This window comes from Trachurus trachurus (assembly GCF_905171665.1).
Source record: "Trachurus trachurus genome assembly, chromosome: 6".
Lineage (NCBI taxonomy): Eukaryota > Metazoa > Chordata > Actinopteri > Carangiformes > Carangidae > Trachurus > Trachurus trachurus.
This window is the reverse complement of record NC_139897.1, coordinates 35,374,166-35,396,837: the sequence shown is the minus strand read 5'-3', so window position 1 is coordinate 35,396,837 and position 22,672 is coordinate 35,374,166. Positions and strand designations below refer to the sequence as shown.

The 22,672-nt window shown below is 45.4% G+C and overlaps 1 protein-coding gene across 3 annotated transcripts; it reads right to left on the bottom strand.

Moving 5' to 3' along the window:
- Window positions 1–1,033: 1,033 nt before the first annotated feature.
- tbc1d15 (TBC1 domain family, member 15) lies at window positions 1,034–21,666 on the bottom strand. 3 transcript variants are annotated; one of them, XM_083974163.1, is made up of 18 exons: window positions 21,651–21,666; window positions 20,471–20,537; window positions 16,593–16,694; window positions 16,415–16,489; window positions 14,945–15,098; window positions 13,049–13,322; window positions 11,956–12,058; window positions 9,856–10,053; window positions 9,002–9,130; window positions 7,058–7,161; window positions 6,770–6,864; window positions 6,532–6,648; window positions 6,332–6,432; window positions 5,611–5,710; window positions 5,397–5,494; window positions 4,121–4,237; window positions 3,423–3,509; window positions 1,034–1,806 (listed from the first exon to the last, which is right to left on the bottom strand). In XM_083974163.1, the coding sequence occupies exons 2-18, from the start codon at window positions 20,492–20,494 to the stop codon at window positions 1,588–1,590; spliced, it is 2,097 nt and encodes a 698-aa protein (XP_083830289.1). In that variant the 5' UTR covers window positions 20,495–20,537; window positions 21,651–21,666; the 3' UTR covers window positions 1,034–1,587. The 3 variants fall into 3 exon arrangements, with proteins under 3 accessions (XP_083830289.1, XP_083830290.1, XP_083830291.1); XM_083974164.1 differs by having other exon boundaries at window positions 9,856–10,050; XM_083974165.1 differs by having other exon boundaries at window positions 9,856–10,050; window positions 11,962–12,058.
- Between the last annotated feature and the right edge of the window lie 1,006 nt (window positions 21,667–22,672).

Below are 22,672 nucleotides of genomic sequence, written 5' to 3'. Positions count from 1 at the left end.
TGATAAGAACCTGATTATTTCCCAGAATGCCGCAGTGCTGCCGCCAGTCCACTCCCGACCTGCTTCAGGCGTCTCGCTCATATAAAAAAACACACAACAACATCATCATCTCTCCATCATCACACCAACGTCCAACGTCCAACTTTCCACGTTACAATCTCTCCAGCGCAGCGCACGTCAAGGGTTAATACTGAGAGGAGGTGAGTTGTGGGCGTTGCCCCGGCGACTCGGCCTGTGACGGAGTGGGCGGAGTCATGTTCAACCTCGACATGATGGCGCCGTCACAGCCCGAAGCCGCCGCCACCGCCGCTCTAAAGCTCATTCAGACCGGACTGTGTGTGTGTGTGTGTGAAGTCATGAGTAGGGATGGGTACCTGTCGCATTCGAATCGATACGGTATCGATGCCCGGTACCTGGGAACCGATACCGGCACCAATCGGTACCTGTTTTCTGTACTTTTTTTGTGTGTGGTAATTTTAAAAAATCAAAATGTCTAAAATTTGAATATTTAGGCTACTTCTTAACAACATCACAACTCCTCAGCCTTTATATTAAGAGTATTTTATGTTTTAGGGATGGGCAATGATTTTCATATAATGAAATAGTCATTCAATGAAAAAAAAAAAAAAAAAGTTTATGACACTATCATCTTGTCTGAAAAAATGTCAGTTTTTACTGTGGGAAAAGGAGAAATATGGAGAGACTCCTACAGCCATCAGAAAGCTCTGTGTGAAACTTTGTCAAATAAAAAGAAGTGAAACTGCTGCAAACTCTGCAACATGTCGACTTCACGTTTTGACGAGAGGAGAGTGGGAGACTTCATCCTCGTTTAGATGTTTAAATGTTTAGATGTTTAGATCATAGATCTGCTCTCATTACGTGACGAGGACTTGAATGGCGCCGCTGTGATGAGAAGCGGGACTCGGGACTCGGGACCGGACCGCTTCGGTACGGATTGTTACAACAGTCCGTTCTTCATTGTTAAATGACGGACGGCTGTTTTTCACGTAGTGATTTAAAACGACGGGCTGGTGCTACCGCTTCTCCACGTCTCATTTCAGAGAAAGAGAGGGAGAGACTCATGCAGACTGCACTCTCGTTCAGGTGCGTTCAGGTACCGAAATGTGGTACAGATTGACTTTATGTGAATCGATACTCGGTACTTTGGTGGGAATTCGGTCGGTACCAAAAAAGTACAGAATATCGGTACCCATCCCTAGTCATGAATGCTCCTATGATTTAACTGGTCCGTTAAGTTAAATGAGGCTCCGCCCCCTGCAGAGACTGAGGCTCCGCCCCCTTCAGAGGCGACTGAGGCTCCGCCCCCTTCGTCCAGTCTGAATGGACTTTAGAGACGCCAGGAGAGAGGGAATGACTTTCTGAGTCAAAGAGACAATAAGGTACAAGAAATTACAAAAATAAGATTCTGAATAATCTTAAATCCTTTTTACATTCTCTCCTCCTCCTCCTCCTCCTCTGTTTTTTTTTTCTTGGGGGCGGGGCGAGGCGGCGGCGACGCTCCGCGGGCGCCGGCGCCGTCGTCGTCCCGCTGACCTGGAGTCAGTCTCTGTGGTCTCTCCTTGTCCACTATGATATGAAGGCAACTTTGCAGCCGTTGTGATGAGAGCTGGTTTCTCTCAAGTGTCCGTGGCCGTTGGAGCAGGAGGAGGCGTCGTGTCGCTGGGCGGCTCGGGGACCGGGACCGGGACCGGGACCGGGACCGGGTCGAGGTCCAGGGTCTGTGGGGTCGTAGCCGGAGACCTCGGAGCGGAAGCCCAGGACGCTGCTGACGGACTCGGGAACCTCCTGAGGGCGAGAAACATCAACATTAGGCCACGCCCACAGAGTCCAGGGTTGTGTCCTAAACCCCTCCCTCATTCCCTCCTCCCTACTCACTATATAGTGAATTCAATATAGTGACTATATAGTAACTCACTGGTCAAATAAAAAAACACTTTCGGACACTACTCCGCCGCACAGTTAATGACGTAGCATAGACCTACGGATGTACCAACATAAAAAGAGGAGTAAAGCAATATATTAAGCGGTAATATGTATTTTAAGCATCAAAGATGTTCAATCAAACCCACATAGTTTGAAACAACGTTCAAAACACTGTGTGTGTTTTTTGTGTGCCAGTGTCACAACTAAGCTTATCAAGTCCTCTAGCTTAATGCTAACGTATAATGTAAAACCTCATAGACGGGCTAACAGAAATTAGCATCGCTATCCACAGTCTGTGGTCAGTTTATAACGCTTGTTAGGAAATTTGCTCCGACGTTTGTTTTGGGAGTCTGTGGAAGCTGCGACACATTTATTTGGTAGCTACACCGGTCACTACTTCATTTATTTGGTAGCTACACCGGTCACTGCTTCATTTATTTGGTAGCTACACCGGTCACTACTTGCATTTATTTGGTAGCTACACCGGTCACTACTTCATTTATTTGGTAGCTACACCGGTCATTTATTTGGTAGCTACACCGGTCACTACTTGCATTTATTTGGTAGCTACACCGGTCACTACTTGCATTTATTTGGTAGCTACACCGGTCACTACTGCATTTATTTGGTAGCTACACCGGTCGCTACTGCATTTATTTGGTAGCTACACCGGTCACTACTTGCATTTATTTGGTAGCTACACCGGTCACTACTTGCATTTATTTGGTAGCTACACCGGTCGCTACTGCATTTATTTGGTAGCTACACCGGTCGCTACTGCATTTATTTGGTAGCTACACCGGTCACTACTTGCATTTATTTGGTAGCTTCACCGGTCACTACTTGCATTTATTTGGTAGCTACACCGGTCACTACTTGCATTTATTTGGTAGCTACACCGGTCACTACTTGCATTTATTTGGTAGCTACACCGGTCACTACTTGCATTTATTTGGTAGCTACACCGGTCACTACTGCATTTATTTGGTAGCTACACCGGTCACTACTGCATTTATTTGGTAGCTACACCGGTCACTACTTGCATTTATTTGGTAGCTACACCGGTCACTACTTGCATTTATTTGGTAGCTACACCGGTCACTACTGCATTTATTTGGTAGCTACACCGGTCACTACTTGCATTTATTTGGTAGCTACACCGGTCACTACTGCATTTATTTTGTAGCTACACCGGTCACTACTGCATTTATTTGGTAGCTACACCGGTCGCTACTGCATTTATTTGGTAGCTACACCGGTCGTTCTGGGCCGCTGTGGTAACGGCCATCCGTGACCACAATGCATGATGGGATATCTTACTCCGGTTAGTGACCATCGGATGTTCACTACATTTCGCAGTGAATTGTGGGATAGATTCAGTCACTAGATAGTGAGTAGGGGGGGATATCGGACACAACCCAGGTGAGTTTCACCTGAGAGCTCAGGCCCCACCCACACAGAGCTCAGGTGAGTCTCACCTTACAGTTCCTGATCTGCAGACAGATCCCCTCGGCTTTCATCAGAATCTCCTCAACGTCCAGTTTCATCGAGAGCTCGTTGATGTGCTGAGAAATAAAAACAGACAAATAAAAAGTTCAGTTCAGAGTCATGTTCTGTAGGTTCTTCAACAGTAGAAGAGAAACCAACACACTAACAGCTAACCTTTACAGTCCCCCTAAAGAGGCATTTTAAAATGTGTAAAAATGTTCTGCTATGACTGTTTTTTTTATTAAAATTGCTTTACCACAAAAAAAGTTGTTTAAAAAAACTCTCAAAGAGGCTAAAAACACATAAAAAAAAACTTGCAATACATTTTTTGTTTGTCTTAATGTAAGTAACCAACTCAGTAATTTTCATGGTGATATCTAAAGGTTAAAAATGTTACCCTATTCACGTGAGAAAAATAATGAATAAGCGTATGAATGGGCTATATTTGGGTCTTTTTCTAAACTTCCCCCTAATGGGATTCTTCTGGGCTTTTTTTCCCCTCACTCAGGACATGTTGAGGATACAAAACCAGTTGAGTTTGATTCTGTTGCAACTTGTTCAACCTTTTCTCATAAAATGACTGGACTAATGGAGCCGCCAGCAGCAGCAGGTGAGTGCTGCCCCCTGCTGGACCACACTGACCTGTGCCACACCTCCTCAGGCCTCAGGTGAGTCTTTAAGTCTTTACCTTGAGGATCTCGTTGAAGCCGTAGTTCTCCTCCATGATCTTCTGCTTCTCCGAGTCCAGGATGGCGCAGCAGACCAGCAGGTGGAAGTTCTGGCAGGGCAGACCGGTCCACATCACCTGGGGAGGAGGAGCAGTGTTGTTTATGGCATTTTAGATTTAGTCTTAGTCTTTTTGACGAAAATACCTATTAGTTTTAGTCAATTTTAGTAATTTCTATATGTGAATCTTGAAGTTAATTCTAATACCTTTTTAAGACTTTTTCAAGACCTTCTCAATATTTTTCAATATCTCATTTACATCAGTGACACTTTTAACGTAACAGTTTTAGTTTGTGATAAAGACTATAGACCACTATGATGCTACAGAATTCAAAATAGGCTGGGATAAGGCAAAGTTTATCAAAAAAAAAAAACATTGCTCCACTCTCAAAAAACAAAAACAACAATCTTCTTTTCTTTTTTTATGTACCGGTTCATCTTTGTTTTTTAATAAAATGAATAAATTCACACACTTTTACAATGTTTTTTAGGACTCAAACTCTTGGACAGCTAATTCAGAAAAAATACCTTCAAAATTTAAGACTTTATAAAGTCGTGAAAAGACTTTAATACTTTTTAAGGGTCTTAATTTTCCCCAAATTGATTTATCACCTTTTAATACTTTTCAAGACCCCGCGGACACCCTGTTTTAGTCTAGTTTTAGTTGATGAAAACTCAAAAAGGTTTTAGTCCAATTTTAGTAAAAAACAAAAAAAAAGTCTTTTAACAAATTAATTCAATAAAGGACTGGTTTTACACATCATGTTTCCACCCAATGTGAAATACTGTCTGGTCTAAGGGTTATGCATCAGCCTACACACAGATAAAGTGGTAACAGTAGCCTGGTGCATTCAGTTTGTTTCCTGCTGGATTATATTTATAATACGTCCATATATCTTCTGGTGGAGTGACGGCAGGTGTGTTGAGCAGAATGTGCTGCACGTCAGGTGGAGGATGGGATGCAGCAGCTTAGAGTAATGATGATAGTCCTTAATATGACATTTAGAGGCGATCGCAGCCCGACCACGAACATTTACGTCCGTTCTCGTCTCGTCAACGAAAACTCACACACGTCTCGTCATGTTTTCGTCATCAGAGAGCCATGATGTTTATCTCCTCACCGTCTCGTTATCATCATGAAAAAAAGGGGCGTCAACTAAATAATTCGCCATCGTCATCGTTAACGAAAACAACACAGACACACACACACACAGGTAGATGAATGAAGAGTCACCGACCTCCCAGAGCCGCAGAACGTCCGGGAAACTGAGCTCCCTCTTGAACCTGATCAGCAGCCAGCGGAAGCAGAAGTACAGGTACCCCGAGTCCTGGGCCTCTGCAACACACACACACACACACACACACACACACATATTAACACACAGTACATTAATACTGATAACTTTGTGATGTCACAACGTAGCGGCCACCAGGCCCCGCCCACTCCCTCACCGAGGTAGTTCCAGAAGGTCAAGTCCAGCAGCCGCAGCAGAGTGCTGAGCTGGATCAGCTGAGTCTTCATGCCCTGCATCTGCTCCTCGAAGTTCTGGTGCTGAGGACACACACAGGAAACACACACAGGTGTTGAAGCACAGGTACAGGTGAGCTACAGGTGAGCTCTCAAGCCAGGAACACGCCGCCCCGACTGCCGACGAGAGCGATTGAGTGGCGAGGACTCCCCCATAGAAATACAGACCAATAGCGCTAAAGCCGAAATTAAAACAGTTTTTAGCAGCTTACTGCTGTGGCTCGGTTCCCGCGAATTGGCGATAGCCGATGCTAATTTCTGTTAGCTTGTCTATGGTGTTTTACATTACACGTTAGCATTAAGCTAGCGGGCTTTATATGCTTAGTTGTGAGCTGTGTGTGTTTTGAGCGTTGTTTCTAACTATGTGGCTTTGATTGAACATCTTTGATGCTTAAATATACAGTATATTGCCGCTTAATATAGGTTGCTTTACTCCTCTTTTTATTTTATATACCATTTTTACTGTAGGACCATGGATGTATTATATTAACGTGTAGGACAGGCTAGGACACCGTTTGTTTACTGTGGTCACTTCCGTCCCTCCCACACACCGCGCTGATTCGCTTAGGGCACCGCCAATCAGAATCGCCATAGCTAGCACACAGCCAATCAGAGTACCCGACAAGTCTACTGGACTTCACTCACCATCTGGTCCATGAAGGAGACAAAACACCAGAAGGCGTCGACCTCGTTCTCCATGACGAAGAGGATCGGTGACAGCAGGTCGCTCATCCCCTGGACGTAACCTAGGAGACGACACAGCAGCTTTACACACATGACTCAGCACTTTGGGCCTAGACTCAGGTCTGGATGTGGAGGTTGTGGACTCGGTTGTGGACTCTCACCCAGGTCGAAGTCGAACATGCAGTAGGTCATGAGGATGTCGTGGAGCAGAACCAGACCCGGGTTGTCGATGCCCTCGTAGAACCGGTTGGTTCTGTCGGTTCTGTTCACGTCCTTCTCTGTGGACAGACGGAACCAGGAGGTCAAAGGTCACAGCAGGAGCCAATCAGGGTCCAGGAGGAGTCTCCAGGCTGCTGCTGATTGGCTGCTGCTGATTGGCTCCTGCTGTGTGAGTCTCACCTATCAGACTCCTGTAGTCTCTGAGTCTGGAGTTCCTCCTCTCCTGCTCCTCACTCACAGACTTCCACTGCAGCTTCATCCTGAAGTATTCATCACTGTCACCATGGAGACACACCGTCACCATCATCATCATCATCACCACCATCATCATCATCATCATCACCATCATCATCATCATCATCATCATCATCACCATCATCATCATCATCAACATAATCAACTCTACTTGATCAATAACAGAAGACCAGTCAGTGATGAGAACGCCCAGCAGTAACCATGGTAACCTACGTCTTGTTCCTCTGCAGAGTCTTCCTCTCCTCCAGTGAACTGTCCCAGGGGAAATATCCCAGCAGGAACTTCCAGGCCTCCTTCCTCACCGCGTGACACAGGCCCTGAAGGGACAGAGGTCACATGGTCATTAACATGGTCAGCACATGGGTTGTGTCCTAACTCCCTCCTCTCTCTCTAGTGACCAGTTGTTGTAGTGGTGTCCAAATGTTTAGTGATTATTAATGTTCACTATATAGTGACTGAATCTATCCCATAATTCACCGCCAAATGTAGTGAACATCCGATGGCCACTAACCGGAGCAAGATATCCCATCATGCATTGTGGTCACGGATCGACGCCGTTACCACAGCGGCCCAGAGTGACCGGTGTAGCTACCAAATAAATGAAGTAGTGACCGGTGTAGCTACTAAATAAATGCAGTAGTGACCGGTGTAGCTACCAAATAAATGCAGTAGTGACCGGTGTAGCTACCAAATAAATGAAGTAGTGGCCGGTGTAGCTACCAAATAAATGTAGTAGTGACCGGTGTAGCTACCAAATAAATGAAGTAGTGGCCGGTGTAGCTACCAAATAAATGAAGTAGTGGCCGGTGTAGCTACCAAATAAATGAAGTAGTGACCGGTGTAGCTACCAAATAAATGAAGTAGTGACCGGTGTAGCTACCAAATAAATGAAGTAGTGACCGGTGTAGCTACCAAATAAATGAAGTAGTGGCCGGTGTAGCTACCAAATAAATGCAAGTAGTGACCGGTGTAGTTACCAAATAAATGCAGTAGTGACCGGTGTAGCTACCAAATAAATGAAGTAGTGACCGGTGTAGCTACCAAATAAATGCAAGTAGTGACCGGTGTAGTTACCAAATAAATGCAGTAGTGACCGGTGTAGCTACCAAATAAATGCAAGTAGTGACCGGTGTAGTTACCAAATAAATGCAAGTAGTGACCGGTGTAGCTACCAAATAAATGAAGTAGTGACCGGTGTAGCTACCAAATAATTGAAGTAGCGACCGGTGTAGCTACCAAATAAATGCAGTAGTGACCGGTGTAGCTACCAAATAAATGAAGTAGTGACCGGTGTAGCTACCAAATAAATGCAGTAGTGACCGGTGTAGCTACCAAATAAATGCAGTAGTGACTGGTGTAGCTACCAAATAAATGCAGTAGTGACCGGTATAGCTACCAAATAAATGAAGTAGTGACCGGTGTAGCTACCAAATAAATGCAGTAGTGACCGGTGTAGCTACCAAATAAATGCAGTAGTGACTGGTGTAGCTACCAAATAAATGCAGTAGCGACCGGTGTAGCTACCAAATAAATGCAGTAGTGCAGCAGCCTCAATAAATGTGTCCAGCTGCCAGAGTTGTCCGGTCGCAGCTTCCACAGACTCCCACAACAAACGTCGGAGCAAATTTCCTAACAAGCGTTATAAACTGACCACAGACTCTGGATAGCGAGGCTAATTTATGTTAGCCCATCTATGGAGTTTTACATTATACGTTAGCATTAAGCTAGCAGACTTTATGCTTAGTGACACTGGCTGTGTGTGTTTTGAACGTTGTTTCAAACTATGTGGGTTTGATTGAACATCTTTGATGCTTAAATATATATATGTTACCGATTAATATATTGCTTTACTCCTCTTTTTATGTTGGTACCTATACACCCGTAGGTCTATGCTACCCCGGCCGTTACCATGGTTGTATCCATGGTAACTACACCGGCCGTTACGGTCGCAGTCGGAACGTTTTAATTACGCGACGTAATACGTCATTAACTGTGCGGCGGAGTCGTGTCCGAAAGTGTTTTTCATTTGACCAGTGAGTCACTATATTGAATTCACTATAGTGAGTGGGGAGGGGTTTCGGACACAACCATGGTCTCCGTGACAACAGGAAGTGATCTGACAGTGACAGTGATGTAGCAGTGTGTGAGTCCACGTGCCCCTTTGAAGATGAGTCGTTTGAGCTGAGGGATCTGGGTCATCCTCCCCTCCGGGTCCTGGTGTCTGGTCCAGTCCTCCGCAGACAGAGGCTCCGTCCTCATCACCTCGGGACGAGACCCCAGGTCCATCTGAGGACACGAAGACACGAAGACACGAAGACACGAAGACAGAGAGAGACATAGGACAAAGTGAGTCACATGTCTGATGAATAGTTTCAAGGGATAGTTCAACATTTTGTCAAATTGGCCCATCACCATAATCCCTATAGTCATAGCAGTAGGTTCGTTACCTTTAATTGTCGGTGCAAGCTGTTTTTAGAACGGCGGAGCAGAGCCGTGAGCTGCTCAGAGCTACGCTACGGAGGCTCATGGGAAATTCATGCAAAACCACTGATGCGCGTTGCCTTCAGGGACAGTTTTTCATCATCAGTCTCTGTATTTCCCTCTAAAACAACTCTGTGTGGTAACGTTGTGTTATTATCTCATAGCGTGGTGAATGTGCAGCTCACAACTTGTCCACCAGAGCGTTGTGGAGTTGTTGGATTGTGTATTTGATGAGTTTGATGATGATGGGAAACCAAGAAATCCCATAATGAGCCTCCGTAGCGTAGCTCTGAGCAGCTCACGGCTCTGCTCCGCCGTTCTAAAAACAGCTTGCACCGACAATTAAAGGTAACGAACCTACTGCTATGACTATAGAGGTTATGGCAATGGGACAATTTGACTAAATGTTGAACTATCTGTCTGGTTTTTCTTTTCATGTTGGGTTCACCATCTTTGTTTGACACGTCTAACTCCCATAATGCACTGCACCGTCAGTCTGTGTTTGTTAACATGCCCCCCCCCCTCCTCACCCGGGTGATGACCTCGAAGCCCGGCTCCTCCTGCTGGTTGATCTCCAGGCCGGGGATGAGCTCCCCCAGCAGGTCGGCCACCTCCTCCGGGGGGCGCTGGTGCTGCTCCTCCGTCCCGCGGAACGCGTCGTAGATGTAGTTGGTGACTTTGGAGAAGCCGCCCAGCGTCGTCACGTACGGGTCCTTCTTGAACTTCTGCTGGAGACACAGGAGACGCGGTCATTTAGACAAATTAACGACACACTGCTGATCTAAACGGCTACTTTCTCACCTAAACATGTTTGAAATGTTGATAAAGTGATATATTTACAGAGTTTAGAGCTAAAATGAAATCAGCTTCTGACTGCTGATTTCAGCTCAGGTAGGAGGCAGGCTAACACTACCCATACACTTCCAGTGTTTGAGCTAAGCTAATTAGTGACTTTAGGTGGAGGCAGGCTAACACTACCTATGTAGCCGATGTCGATCTGGCCCTCTGCGTTGTGTTTCTCACGGCCTGCCCTAGGTGGGGTTCGATCCCACGACCTCCCGCACCGGAGGCGACGATACTAACCTCTTCGCCAAGAGGTTGACAACCACTTGGCAGGTCGGTTAGCACGTCTTTTTTTATGGGTGGAGTGAGTGCACATCCGTTACACTTATACACTTCCAGTGTTTGAGCTAAGCTAATTAGCGACTTTAGGTGGAGGCAGGCTAACACTACCTATACACTTCCAGTGTTTGAGCTAAGCTAATAAGCGACTTTAGGTGGAGGCAGGCTAACACTACCTATACACTTCCAGTGTTTGAGCTAAGCTAATTAGCAACTTTAGGTGGAGGCAGGCTAACACTACCCATACACTTCCAGTGTTTGAGCTAAGCTAATTAGTGACTTTAGGTGGAGGCAGGCTAACACTACCTATACACTTCCAGTGTTTGAGCTAAGCTAATTAGTGACTTTAGGTGGAGGCAGGCTAACACTACCCATACACTTCCAGTGTTTGAGCTAAGCTAATTAGTGACTTTAGGTGGAAGCAGGCTAACACTACCTATACACTTCCAGTGTTTGAGCTAAGCTAATTAGCGACTTTAGGTGGAGGCAGGCTAACACTACCTATACACTTCCAGTGTTTGAGCTAAGCTAATAAGCGACTTTAGGTGGAGGCAGGCTAACACTACCTATACACTTCCAGTGTTTGAGCTAAGCTAATTAGCGACTTTAGGTGGAGGCAGGCTAACACTACCTATACACTTCCAGTGTTTGAGCTAAGCTAATTAGTGACTTTAGGTGGAGGCAGGCTAACACTACCCATACACTTCCAGTGTTTGAGCTAAGCTAATTAGTGACTTTAGGTGGAGGCAGGCTAACACTACCCATACACTTCCAGTGTTTGAGCTAAGCTAATTAGCGACTTTAGGTGGAGGCAGGCTAACACTACCTATACACTTCCAGTGTTTGAGCTAAGCTAATTAGTGACTTTAGGTGGAGGCAGGCTAACACTACCTATACACTTCCAGTGTTTGAGCTAAGCTAATTAGCGACTTTAGGTGGAGGCAGGCTAACACTACCCATACACTTCCAGTGTTTGAGCTAAGCTAATTACGGGCGATACGGCTCTATCTCCCTTGTTACTCCACGCACAGTGGAAAGGATGGTGTCTATCTGCTGGTCATGTACTCGGGAGTGAGGCAAGACACGGAAAAAAAATGTTGGTGTATCCCTTTAACATCCAATTGGCTATAGTGCATAAACACAACTAGACTGAAGACGCCAGAGAGCGACCATGGCCTCGGCCTGTTCCTCAGAGAGAGAGTAGGGCAGATAACTGCCCCAGCAGTAATCTAACAGAAAGACACTATGACACAGAGGGATTGACCATTAACTACACAAACTATCTATAGGGAAGTGAACTGATTCTCTAACACAGAGCAGCTGAAACCCACTGGCCTTCAACTCACCCTGACACCCTGACCTGTTATCTTCATCTTTAAGTATAATAGCTTTTATTTGTTTTACCTTATCTCAGTAACTGTTCTTATTGCCCTGTCTTGTTGTTGCTCTATGTTGATGCTTTATGCTGTTTTTATCTATATTGCTGTTAGCACTTGACTCTGTCTCACATTCACCAGGCCGTAGTTGTTGTCGTCCAGAAGGTTCTCGAAGGACTGGGACAGAGCTTTGTTGGGCGTGCTGACCAACAGACACGTGACATCGTCTGGACACCTGCACACACACACACACACACACACACACACACAGGTCAACATCATCACACAGAGGTCACATGACACAGGATGGTGGCTCCGACAGAAACCCGAGTCTCGGTGGTTTGGTTTGTTGAAGAAGGAAATGTAAAGTGGTTGTTGTCTATAACTTTATTGATCCTCTGGTCCAGTTCGTCCAAATTTGACGAACCGGGAAGAGGAGCTTCGAGAAGCTTCCGCTACAAAACAAGCTTGAAATATAGACTGTCATTATTGTCATTGTGAATTGTCCTTCACAATTTCATGTCAGGGCTTCAATACAAGAGGGACATTACATACGAGCAGCATGGAGGTATCTGGATGTTTTTTGGTGTGTCTTTTTGTTATGAAGACAGTTGGTATCCATTCACAACCGTTATATGGACATGCACTGCTACGCCGAGACCCCCTGTAACTCAGAGAAGCCACGGAGGACTCTGAAACTTCTCCCAGCCCTTAGTCCACATGAGGGGGAGGAGATCATGAGTTGAGAAATTTCAATTTTGGCTGAACTATCCCTTTAAGTTCACCTGTAAAGGTTATAGTGCATTAAAGGTGCATTCTGAAATTTAATCCAAAAGACAAACATCCCTAACTTTTTGTGAGTAGTGTAGGTCGGGGGTTCGCGCTCACACTTTTTGAATCTCGTGCCCTGCCCCCTGCTGGACCGGAGGGGAAATACGGGATATTTACGGGAAAATATGTAAACGGCAAGACGGCGGGACAGATGGTTGAAATGACGGAATTTCCCGGGGGAAACGGGAGCGTCGACAATTCTGGAGTGGACGCAGAGGATTCTGGAAACAATGACGATGTGTTTATGGAGAAACTTTTTCAAAACGAACAAGAAACAGATCTGATGACGCAGCTCGTGTGTGTATGTGTGTGTGTGTGTGTGTGTGTGTGTGTGTGTGTGTGTGTGTGTGTGTGTGTGTGTGTGTGTGTGTGTGTGTGTGTGTGTGTGACTCACTCGCTGAGCAGAGCGAACCTCCTCAGGCTGTCCAGGAACTCTCTGCTGCCGCCCTGGTGGAAGTGCAGCGGTGGGAGGGGGCAGAGGGGGGAGGAGGGGGAGGAGGGGGGAGACTCCTTCAGTCTGAACAGCAGGAAGCTCCATCCCTCCTCCCTCACTGAGACTGACCTCAGGTCAGACAGGCTGAAGCTGAACGCCCAGCGGCTGCTGCTGCTGCTGCTGCTGCTGCTGCCACCGCCGCCGCTGCTACGCTCCGGACCGGGCTGCAGAGAACCTGCAGAGGAACAGAGAGGTTGTTTAGCTATGACAACAGGGTGCAGGATAACTTTACGCCACTGGAAATCTCCCACTCAGTCCACTTTTAAGGAGTGGATACAGGTTTTAAGCTCAATGGCCAGCTACGAGCGGGTCACCTATAGAGTGGCTGGGAGGGAAGACTTATTTAACGAGGTGTGGGGCCCATTCCTAGCTCAATTGCTGGATATCGTTAGCCTAATAGCATAATTGCCTAAGTCATATTTGAACATTTTCGGGAAAAAAAGAAAAAACACAATTTCTAGCAAGCAAAGTCAAAAAGATGACTTAGGCAGATAGTGATTTTGGATTCCAAAAAGTGTTCTGATTGGTTGAGGGCATAGCCAATAAGGCAAGGTGATGCAGCAGTGGTAGGAGAGGAAAGTTAGGCAGATATCTCAATTTGGCCAAAAAATGACTGAGGCAATTATGTTATGAGGCTAACGATGTGTAAGGATGTTGCCACCTATCCATATTTTATTAGAGGCAGGTACAGGATTGGTATAATAAGTAGACTTCCTAGGGTGTTTTGTTTTGTTTTGTGGATTTATGTTTTGTGTTGTAGGTCTGGCTTACTTTGTACATTATTGCTGGACTGCATTTATTTTTTGTTGTTTTTCTTGCTGTTTGTAAAAAAAAAGAAAAGAAAAAAAAAGTCTGGACAGATACTGATAAATGCATACAAGATGTTTATCTTATTCATGTAACTGCAACAAGGACGTCAGGACTTGGATCTACTGGTTCTCCTCCACTCAGTTCATTCAGAACAAACTCGACCAAAAGCCTGGTTTCCACTGTCAGTACGGTACGGATCGGTACGGATCGGGTCGGATATGGTCAGCTTTACGTTTCCATTGTATAAAGGGACCTTCATGGACCTTCAGGGGTAGGCGGAGTGCGTGTCGAAGCGTCACTACTAGGGCTGACCCGATTATCATATTTTGATAATCGAAGCTTCGCGGACATAAAATCGATTTTAATTGAAGCTTCGACGGCCGGTGGGGTGCGCGATTGTAACGTCTGACTGGGGGGGGGGTGCGATCGTAGCGGGAATAATGAAAGTGATGGCAAACAAACACTGCATATCTCCAAAACCAGGCAGGTTTCCAGGATGCCAAGTCACCTATTCATTTTAATGTAACAACTGCCGATGAGAACCGGTGTCAAAAAGGAAAAAAGGAAGAAAAAAGAAACAATTGATCACGGACTTCATGATGGATTACCATGGCAACGATTTTTTTGGGTCAGCCCTAGTCACTACGTCGACTTTCGTAGCGACACTGGCTCGCGGTCTGGTTGAAGCCATTCTCGGCAACCAGCTGGAAAACCTTGTCATTCCGCACAGCGCCATGGAGCTCTGCTGCACAGCTCCTCACCACCAACAGAGAGCAGAGCACTCCACACTCAGCTGCTAGCTGCTAGTCAATAATCAATACTGTCTGCTGCTGATCAGGAACTTCCTGTCAAACATGTGACACAAACTCTCACTTCCTCCTGCAGCACGTCACTATGACGGTCGACATGTTACATGATCACACACACACAGTGAACACACACACACGGACACACACACACACAGACAGAGAGGTGTGTTGGTCTGACCGTCTCCGTTGCTGCAGGGTCTCTTCCTGAAGGACACGGCGTTGATCATGTCCCACTCTGTCTCGTAGCTCTGCTGCGTCTCCAGCTGCTGCTGCTGCTGCTGAGTCGTCTTCTCCCCGGGACACTGAGCCCACTGCACCACCGAGCTGGAGTCCTGACCACACACACACACAATGAACACACACACACACACAGTAGATTCAGATTTTAATAATAAACCATGGCAATTATTACACACTGAACCTTTAAGTAAGGAATTCCAGGCATTATGTTATCAGGTTTTCATGATCGGTAGAAAAACCAGCTGGATGTTCTTGAAGCAGCATCCTACCGTACTGTCTACTACATACTGCGTTATTATGTACTGTATAGACCGAATCTCCTTGTTGTTTACATTCTACTTCCTGGTAGAAAACCAGCTGTAATTTGAATGAGATCAATAGTAACTAACGAGAGTTTAGCTATATATCATATTTTTCAGGCCCTATCACCGTTTAGACAAATCTGAAATGATTGAAGAAACATTACTATTTCTTTGTGTGTGTGTTGTGTTGCTATGTGTTGTATTTATTCAGTTTGGGGGAATCACAGTGTCTAGAAAGCATCAGTGGCTCAGCTGACAGGGACAGCTAACGGTAGCTAAGCTAACGGTAGCTAAGCTAGCGGCGGCAGCTAAGCTAACGGCGGTAGCTAAGCTAACAGCAGGACGTCAGCTGTTAAAACCCTCCCGTTGTGGGACACGACATGAAACTACTCCAGTTAGCTCAGTCATGTTGGAACTCAGATATCCGCTGGAGAAAATATTTTTTCATGGAGCGTTTATTGAGTCACTGAGTTATTAAAGTTAAACAGGTAGCTAACCGTTAGCCCGGCTAATCTCTGATAACCATGACTAATTACAAAAATGTGCACACGTAAATAGTAATGTTTGTCCAATCATTGGTTTTATAAACTTTACAAACATCAGATTAGTCTAAACGGTGATATAGTGACATACCGGTAACCGGTAGCTGTAGCTGTAAAACAGGCTAAAAGCTGTTTTATTTCCCGCTCTAGCGCTGTTATTATGGAACTTTATTAAGTTTTAATATGTTTTCATGTGAGAAAGTAACTGTTTAGATCCCAAATCTATGGCCAGTTGATCCAAATAACGGCTGTTTAGAAGTTTGCTCCGATGTTTTTCAGAGAAGTGAAGCTCCGCGACATCACAGAGGCAGCAGCCGGTCTGCAGAGCTGCTCGGCCGGCCAACCTCCGTCGTCATCCCGGGGGAGAAAACCGTCTCTAATTAACTTACCCACAGGTTTTTAGAGGTTTACCACCGGCTGGTTACATTATTTCTAGGAGATAAATGTTGGTCTCATTGATGAAATCTAACTATTGTGACAGTAGCATTAGTTAGTGTGTGTGTGTGTGTGTGTGTGTGTGTGTGTGTGTGTGTGTGTGTGTGTGTGTGTGTGTGTGTGTCCGACCTTCCCAGCACACAGCATGTTGGACGGGTCCACGGCGTCCTCCAGAGGCCGGTACTCCACCACGATCTCCCCGTCCTGACAGAGACCACACACAGGACACAGGACAGGTGTCAACACGGACCGCGGTTACCTAGCAACACCTGGTGACATCATCATCATCATCATCATCGGTGGTTACCTTGTCAACGAGCCGCAGCGACCCCGACACCAGCAGGTCCTGGTCGATGCCGTCTTCATCGCTGCTGGTGTGGATGAAGACGCCTTCATGGTCGTAGATGACCTGAGAGGAGGAGGAGGAGAGAGGAGGAGGAGGAGGAGGAGGAGGAGGAGGAGGAGAGAAGAGGAGGAGGAGGAGGAGGAGGAGAGAAGAGGAGGAGGGAAAGGAGGAGAGAAGAGGAGGAGAGAGGAGGAAGAGGAGGAGGAGGAGGGGGGGAGGAGGAGGAGGAGGAGGAGGGGGGGAGGAGGAGGAGGAGGAGGAGGAGGAGGAGGAGGAGGAGGAGGAGGAGGGGGGGGGAGGAAGAGGAGGAGGAGAGAGGAGGAGAGAAGAGGAGGATGAGGAGGAGGAGGAGAGAAGAGGAGGAGGATGAGGAGGAGAGAGGAGGAAGAGGCGGAGGAGAGAGGAGGAGAGAGGAGGATGAGAGAAGAGGAGGAGGAGGAGGAGGAGGAGGAGGAGAGAGGAGGAGGAGGAGGAGAGAGGAGGAGGAGAGAGGAGGAGGAGGAGAAGGAGGAGGAGGAGAGGGGGAGGAGGAGGAGAGAAGAGGAGGAGGAGGAGGAGGAGGAGGAAGAGGAGAAGGAGTAGAGAAGAGGAGGAGGAGGAGGAGGAGGAAGAGGAGGAGAAGGAGTAGAGAAGAGGAGGAGGAGGAGGAGAGAAGAGGAGGAGGAGGAGGAGAGAAGAGGAAGAGGAAGAGAGGAGGAGGAGGAGAGAGGAGGAGAAGGAGGAGGAGGAGGAGGAGAGGGGGAGGAGGAGGAGAGAAGAGGAAGAGGAAGAGAGAGGAGGAGAGAAGAGGAGAGAAGAGGAGGAGGAGGAGGAGGAGGAGGAGAGAAGAGGAGGAGGAGAGAGGAGGAGGAGGAAGAAGAGGAGAGAGGAGGAGGATAGAAGAAGAGGAGGAGAGAGGAGGATGAGGAGGAGAGAAGAGGAAGAGGAGAGAAGAGGAGGAGGAGGAGGAGGAGGAGGAGGAGGAGGAGGAGGAGGAGAGAAGAGGAGGAGGAGGAGGAGGAGGAGGAGGAGGAGGAGGAGGAGGAGAGAAGAGGAGGAGGAGGAGGAGGAGGAGGAGGAGGAGGAGGAGGAGGAGAGAAGAGGAGGAGGAGGAGGAGGAGGAGAGAAGAGGAGGAGGAGGAGGAGGAGGAGGAGGAGGAGGAGGAGGAGGAGGAGGGGGGGGGAGGAGGAGAGAAGAAGAGGAGGAGGAGAGAGGAGGAGGAGGAGAGAGGAGGAGGAGAGAAGAGGAGGAGGAGGAGGAGGAGGAGGAGAGAAGAGGAGGAGGAGAGAAGAGGAGGAGGAGAGAGGAGGAGGAGGAGAGAGGAGGAGGAGGAGGAGGAGGAGGAGGAGAGGAGGGTGGGGGGGGAGGAGAGAGGAGGAGGAGGAGGAAGAGGAGGAAGAGGAGGAAGAAGAGGAGAGAGGAGGAGGAGGAGGAGGAGGAGGAGGAGGAGGAGGAGGAGGAGGAGGAGAGGAGGAGGAGGAGAGAAGAGGAAGAGGAAGAGAGAGGAGGAGGAGGAGAGAGGAGGAGAGAAGAGGAGGAGGAGGAGGAGAGAGGAGGAGGAGGAGGAGTTTAATACACTTTACATTTTCTAAATTTAATTTATTTGGTTATCAAAGAGATTTTCACTATAAACTAATGTTGCAAATTGTAGAAAGATGAACTCTCTATATAAAAAACATCCATGTTTACATTAAATTGAGTGCAGAGCAGAACTTTACATTAATACTCATCTGTCTATTAAACATGAGCCTCTGCAGAAGGAAACATTAAAAGATCAATCTGAGGATTTTATGAATGGATATCAGATATTTCAAATGAAGATCAATAGGAATTGGGAAAAACCCAACCCTATAGTCACTATTGATCACCACGGCACTGCCAGTCTCAGTTCTCCTCAGCTGACTGAACTTCAGAGTTTCCTTAGTTAAGACTAAAGTGAAGTGTTAGTGGCGGTGCTGCTCTGCTCTCTGCTGGTCTCTGCTGGTCCGTCCAGCAGGTGGAGAGAGAGAGAGAGTTACTACGGTGACAGTCAGCCAATCAGCTGACCTGTGACACCTGAGGTCATGTGACATCACACCATGAAGCAACACCACACATCAACTGACCACTGTCACATGCTCTCTAATCAATAACCATCAATACACACTCAAACACACACACACCGATTAGTCCAACAATTAATCTATTATTACATTAATCCTCAACTATTCTGATAATCTAATAATCAGTTTGAGTCGTTTTTTATAAGAAAAAAAAGTCCAGATTCTCTGATTGCAGCTTCTTCAATGTGAATATTTCTGGTTTCTTTGTTCCTTTATGACAATAAACTGAGTCTCTCTTTGGTTTGTGGACAAAACGAGACATTAGAGGACGTTATGGTGGTTTGAGAAACACTGGTTGATGTTTTTAGACATTTTATTGACCAAACAACTGATCGATTAATGGTTTAAATAATCGACAGGTTAATCGATAATGAAAGTATGTTGGTGAAGTGAGTGTGTGTGAACCTGTTTCCTGTCTTGACCTGTTCTACACACACGACACTGTGTAACCGGCTGCACCAGTCTAACCTGTGGTGTGTTAGCAGTAGGTCACAGGTCATTTCACTCTAATTCCTGCTCTGAAATATGATTTAAATGTACGCAGCAAACTGTCTTTATTTAATTTACTAATATTAATATTATTCTTTGTGTTGTTCTTGTCACTGTAGTTGTCATCACCCACTATAAGACACTGTCATGGATAAAGGAAGCTGCATATGAAGCAGACAAACTTCTTATATTACAGCTGTAAACTGTCTGTTCCTATCTACTGTTATATATTGATCTATTTATTTTTTCTAGTTATCATTTTTCAGATTCCTTCAGTTGCCCACCAGTTCAGATAGTAAACCTGTACAGGAGTAAGTGATAGGAGGTGTGAGGTGAATCTATTTTTATAGTTTTTCTGTTTTGATTATGAAACTTGATGACATGTATAAAAGCTATTTTTTAATAACAGAATAACAGAAAACCCAACAGTGGATAGAGGAAGCTGCATATGGAGCAGACAAACTTATTATATTACAGCTGTTGTCTGTTTCTATCTAGGCAAGGCAATTTTATTTGTATAGCCCGTTTTTTACAAACAGTTTGTCTCAAAGGGTTTTACATGGCATCGTAACAACATCCTCTACTGCTGTATATTCATCTATTTATTTTTTCTATTTTGATTTTTCTAGTTATCATTTCTCCTTTTTCGGATTCCTTCAGTTGCCCAACAGTTCAGATAGTAAACCTGCACAAGAGGAACTGTGATAGGAGAGAGTTGTTGGTGTGGGGTGTTCTCTATTTTTTATCTAGTTTTCTTTCATTTTCTGTTTTGATTATGAAACTTGATGATGTATAAAATCTATTTTTTAATAACAGAAAACCCAACAGTGCGGACAAACACGTCTGATGATGAAGTTTGTGGCTGTGTAACAGGAGCTATCGGCTACACTACAGAACCAGCAGCACCGACTGGTCCGGCTGGGTTTACCCGGGCTGAGAGGCTCATCTCCCGGCGTAGACCTCAGCCCTGACCCGCTGGACCCGCTGGACGGACCGCGGTGGTGACTTGGCAAAACGCGGATGTTTCCGTCTCCTCTGCCCGGCCACAGCTGCTCTAACTCGGGGCTCTGACGGTGGGAAAGCCCCGTTAGCAGCGGGCTAACGGCGGCCGGTGGAGCGGAGGAGAGGAGAGCGGGGGGAGCGCGGAGCTGTGGCCGGGGAACGAGCACCTGTCGCCGGGCAGCGCGGTGGCTCTAGTCCCGGTCCTCGGATCAAACCAAACCAGTGACAACGACGCTGGTTTATAAAGTCTAGTGAGTCTCTCTTACCTTGTGAACTGGCTCCTCCGCCATGTTGTCTGTCCCTGTCTGCTGGTGACGTCAGCAGCTCACGTGCCTGTCAACGTCCAAAACAAAAAGGACAAGTCAGCTTCCGGTTTCTCCGGAGGGAGAAACCGGCGGCCATGTTGGCTCCAGGTTTTTTTTTTTTTTTTTTTTTTTAGTTAAAAAAAAAAAACTTTATTAATAATTAATTATATACATAACAAAAACTGTCAAGCCAGGGGAGGAGCTTATTTTTACAGTCTATGGGGAGGAGAGAAAATAAATAAAGGTATAAATATACAAAGAGAAAGAAAAGGAAAAAAAACATATGAATTAAATAAAAATTTCTGCAAAATAGAGTTGTTGTTTTTTTTTTTTTTTAAAGCTTTTGGAAATTGAAGTCCATTAATGTCGGTGGTAAAGTCCCTGTAAAAAAAAAAAAGGGTAAAATTTGGTTTGCTGTTAGTCCTTTTTTTTGTGTATGTGAAATTTACCTAAATATAAAACAAGTTGTAGCCTACAAAAAAAATAAAATCATTTTCCATTTTGTTATTTTCAAAGTAAAACAAAATGTCCTTTTCATGTAGTTGTAGTGAATGTCCAGTTTTGTTTTCAATAAAATTTTGTACATTTAACCAAAACATTTGACAATATAAACAATGTGGCTCTGGATCTTTGTTTACCGTTTGAGCCGCAGCCGCAGATTCATCACATCCAGAGATTAGAAACTACTAATGATTATAATCCTTATTTCTTTAACAAAATATAAACCACAGATGAATTAGAAAATATATAAATATTTTATCCTACTGTTGCCATGACAGCCGTAGTCTTTTTTTAATGGAATAGTTTTAATAACTACGAAACAGAACAAAATAGGTTACGAAACAGTAAAAGACCAAAAGACAACCACTAGGGGTTAGTGGTTAGGCATATTCATAACTTCTACAGCTGCAATAAACACTAAACTGAAACAACTGATATTTTAATATAGCCTAGTTAAATCTATAATCTATCTACATGTCATATTAGAGAGAAGAAATACAATACAACACTGTAGTGAAAAACAAATGCACCTCAGTGGCCTAAAGGTTTAGTCCCTGTGTGTGACGTTCCTCTGGTAAAATAACATTAGACACAGTGATAGATTCAGTCCTGTCACACATGATGATCGGTCTGATCGTACCTCAGACTGCACTGGTCTGTACCTTCAGGTTTGTTGTGGTGGTTTAGTCTCAATGTCTCAACGTCTCAGTGTCTTCATGTGAGTCCATGTCACTGAGATCAGTCTGTGTGGGTCAGACCATCTGCTGCGTAGTAGCCTAGTGGGACTCCACCCTTCTTATCTCTGGAAAACTACCACTACTTCTATGACCAGGCCTTCTACTATCATAATAATACATTTGAGTTTTAAAGCTGTACAAGAAATAATTTACAGGCACTGCGTCAATGTCATTTAATCTGGTAGTATAAAGTCTGGATTAAGCTCCTGAGAGACTAAAGATTTAGAGATACTTTATTGATCCCAAAGGAAATTATAATATACTATATAATATAATATAATAGTGGAGCAAAATGAAACAGAGATAAAAGGGTTCCAACGTATACACTAGCCTATATACATCGATATAAAATGTACATCATTATGTTATGAGATAAAATACTAAAAATAGAATAAATAGAACAAACTGTACCAAATGAACTATGCATAATCTATAATCTAACTGTGCAATGGAAGAAAAAACTGTGCAAATTAGTGAGAGGAGAGGCCCTGGAATGTTCAAAGAGACAGTGAAAGAAAGTGGATGGGGTGTTTAGATGATATGGTAACAATATATATATATATTTTATTATAATATCATCAATTGTTCAGAAAACAACCTGGCTCTGAACACCAGGAAAACCAAGGAGATCATCATCAACTTCAGGAAGCTCAGCACCGACCCCCCCCCACTCCACATCAACGGTGAGTGTGTGGAGAGGGTCCACACCTTCCGGTTCCTCGGCGTCCTCATCTCCTCTGACCTCACCTGGACTGAAAACACCACAGCAATCATCAAGAAGGCGCAGCAGCGGTTACATTTCCTAAGAGTACTCAGGAAGTACAACCTGGACTCCTCTCTGCTGCTGGCCTTCTACCGCTCATCTATTGAAAGTATACTCACATACTGCATCACAGTCTGGTACAGCAGCTGCACCATGGCAGAC

Bases quoted from the DNA above. Each gene is read 5' to 3' on its own strand.
- tbc1d15 (XM_083974163.1), bottom strand. From the start codon at position 20,494: ATGGCGGAGGAGCCAGTTCACAAG. The intron at 6,433-6,531 runs GTGAGAGTCCAC...GTCGTCTCCTAG, and splicing joins CATGTTCGACTTCGACCTGG to GTTACGTCCAGGGGATGAGC. The intron at 5,495-5,610 runs GTGAGGGAGTGG...TGTGTGTTGCAG, and splicing joins GACCTTCTGGAACTACCTCG to AGGCCCAGGACTCGGGGTAC.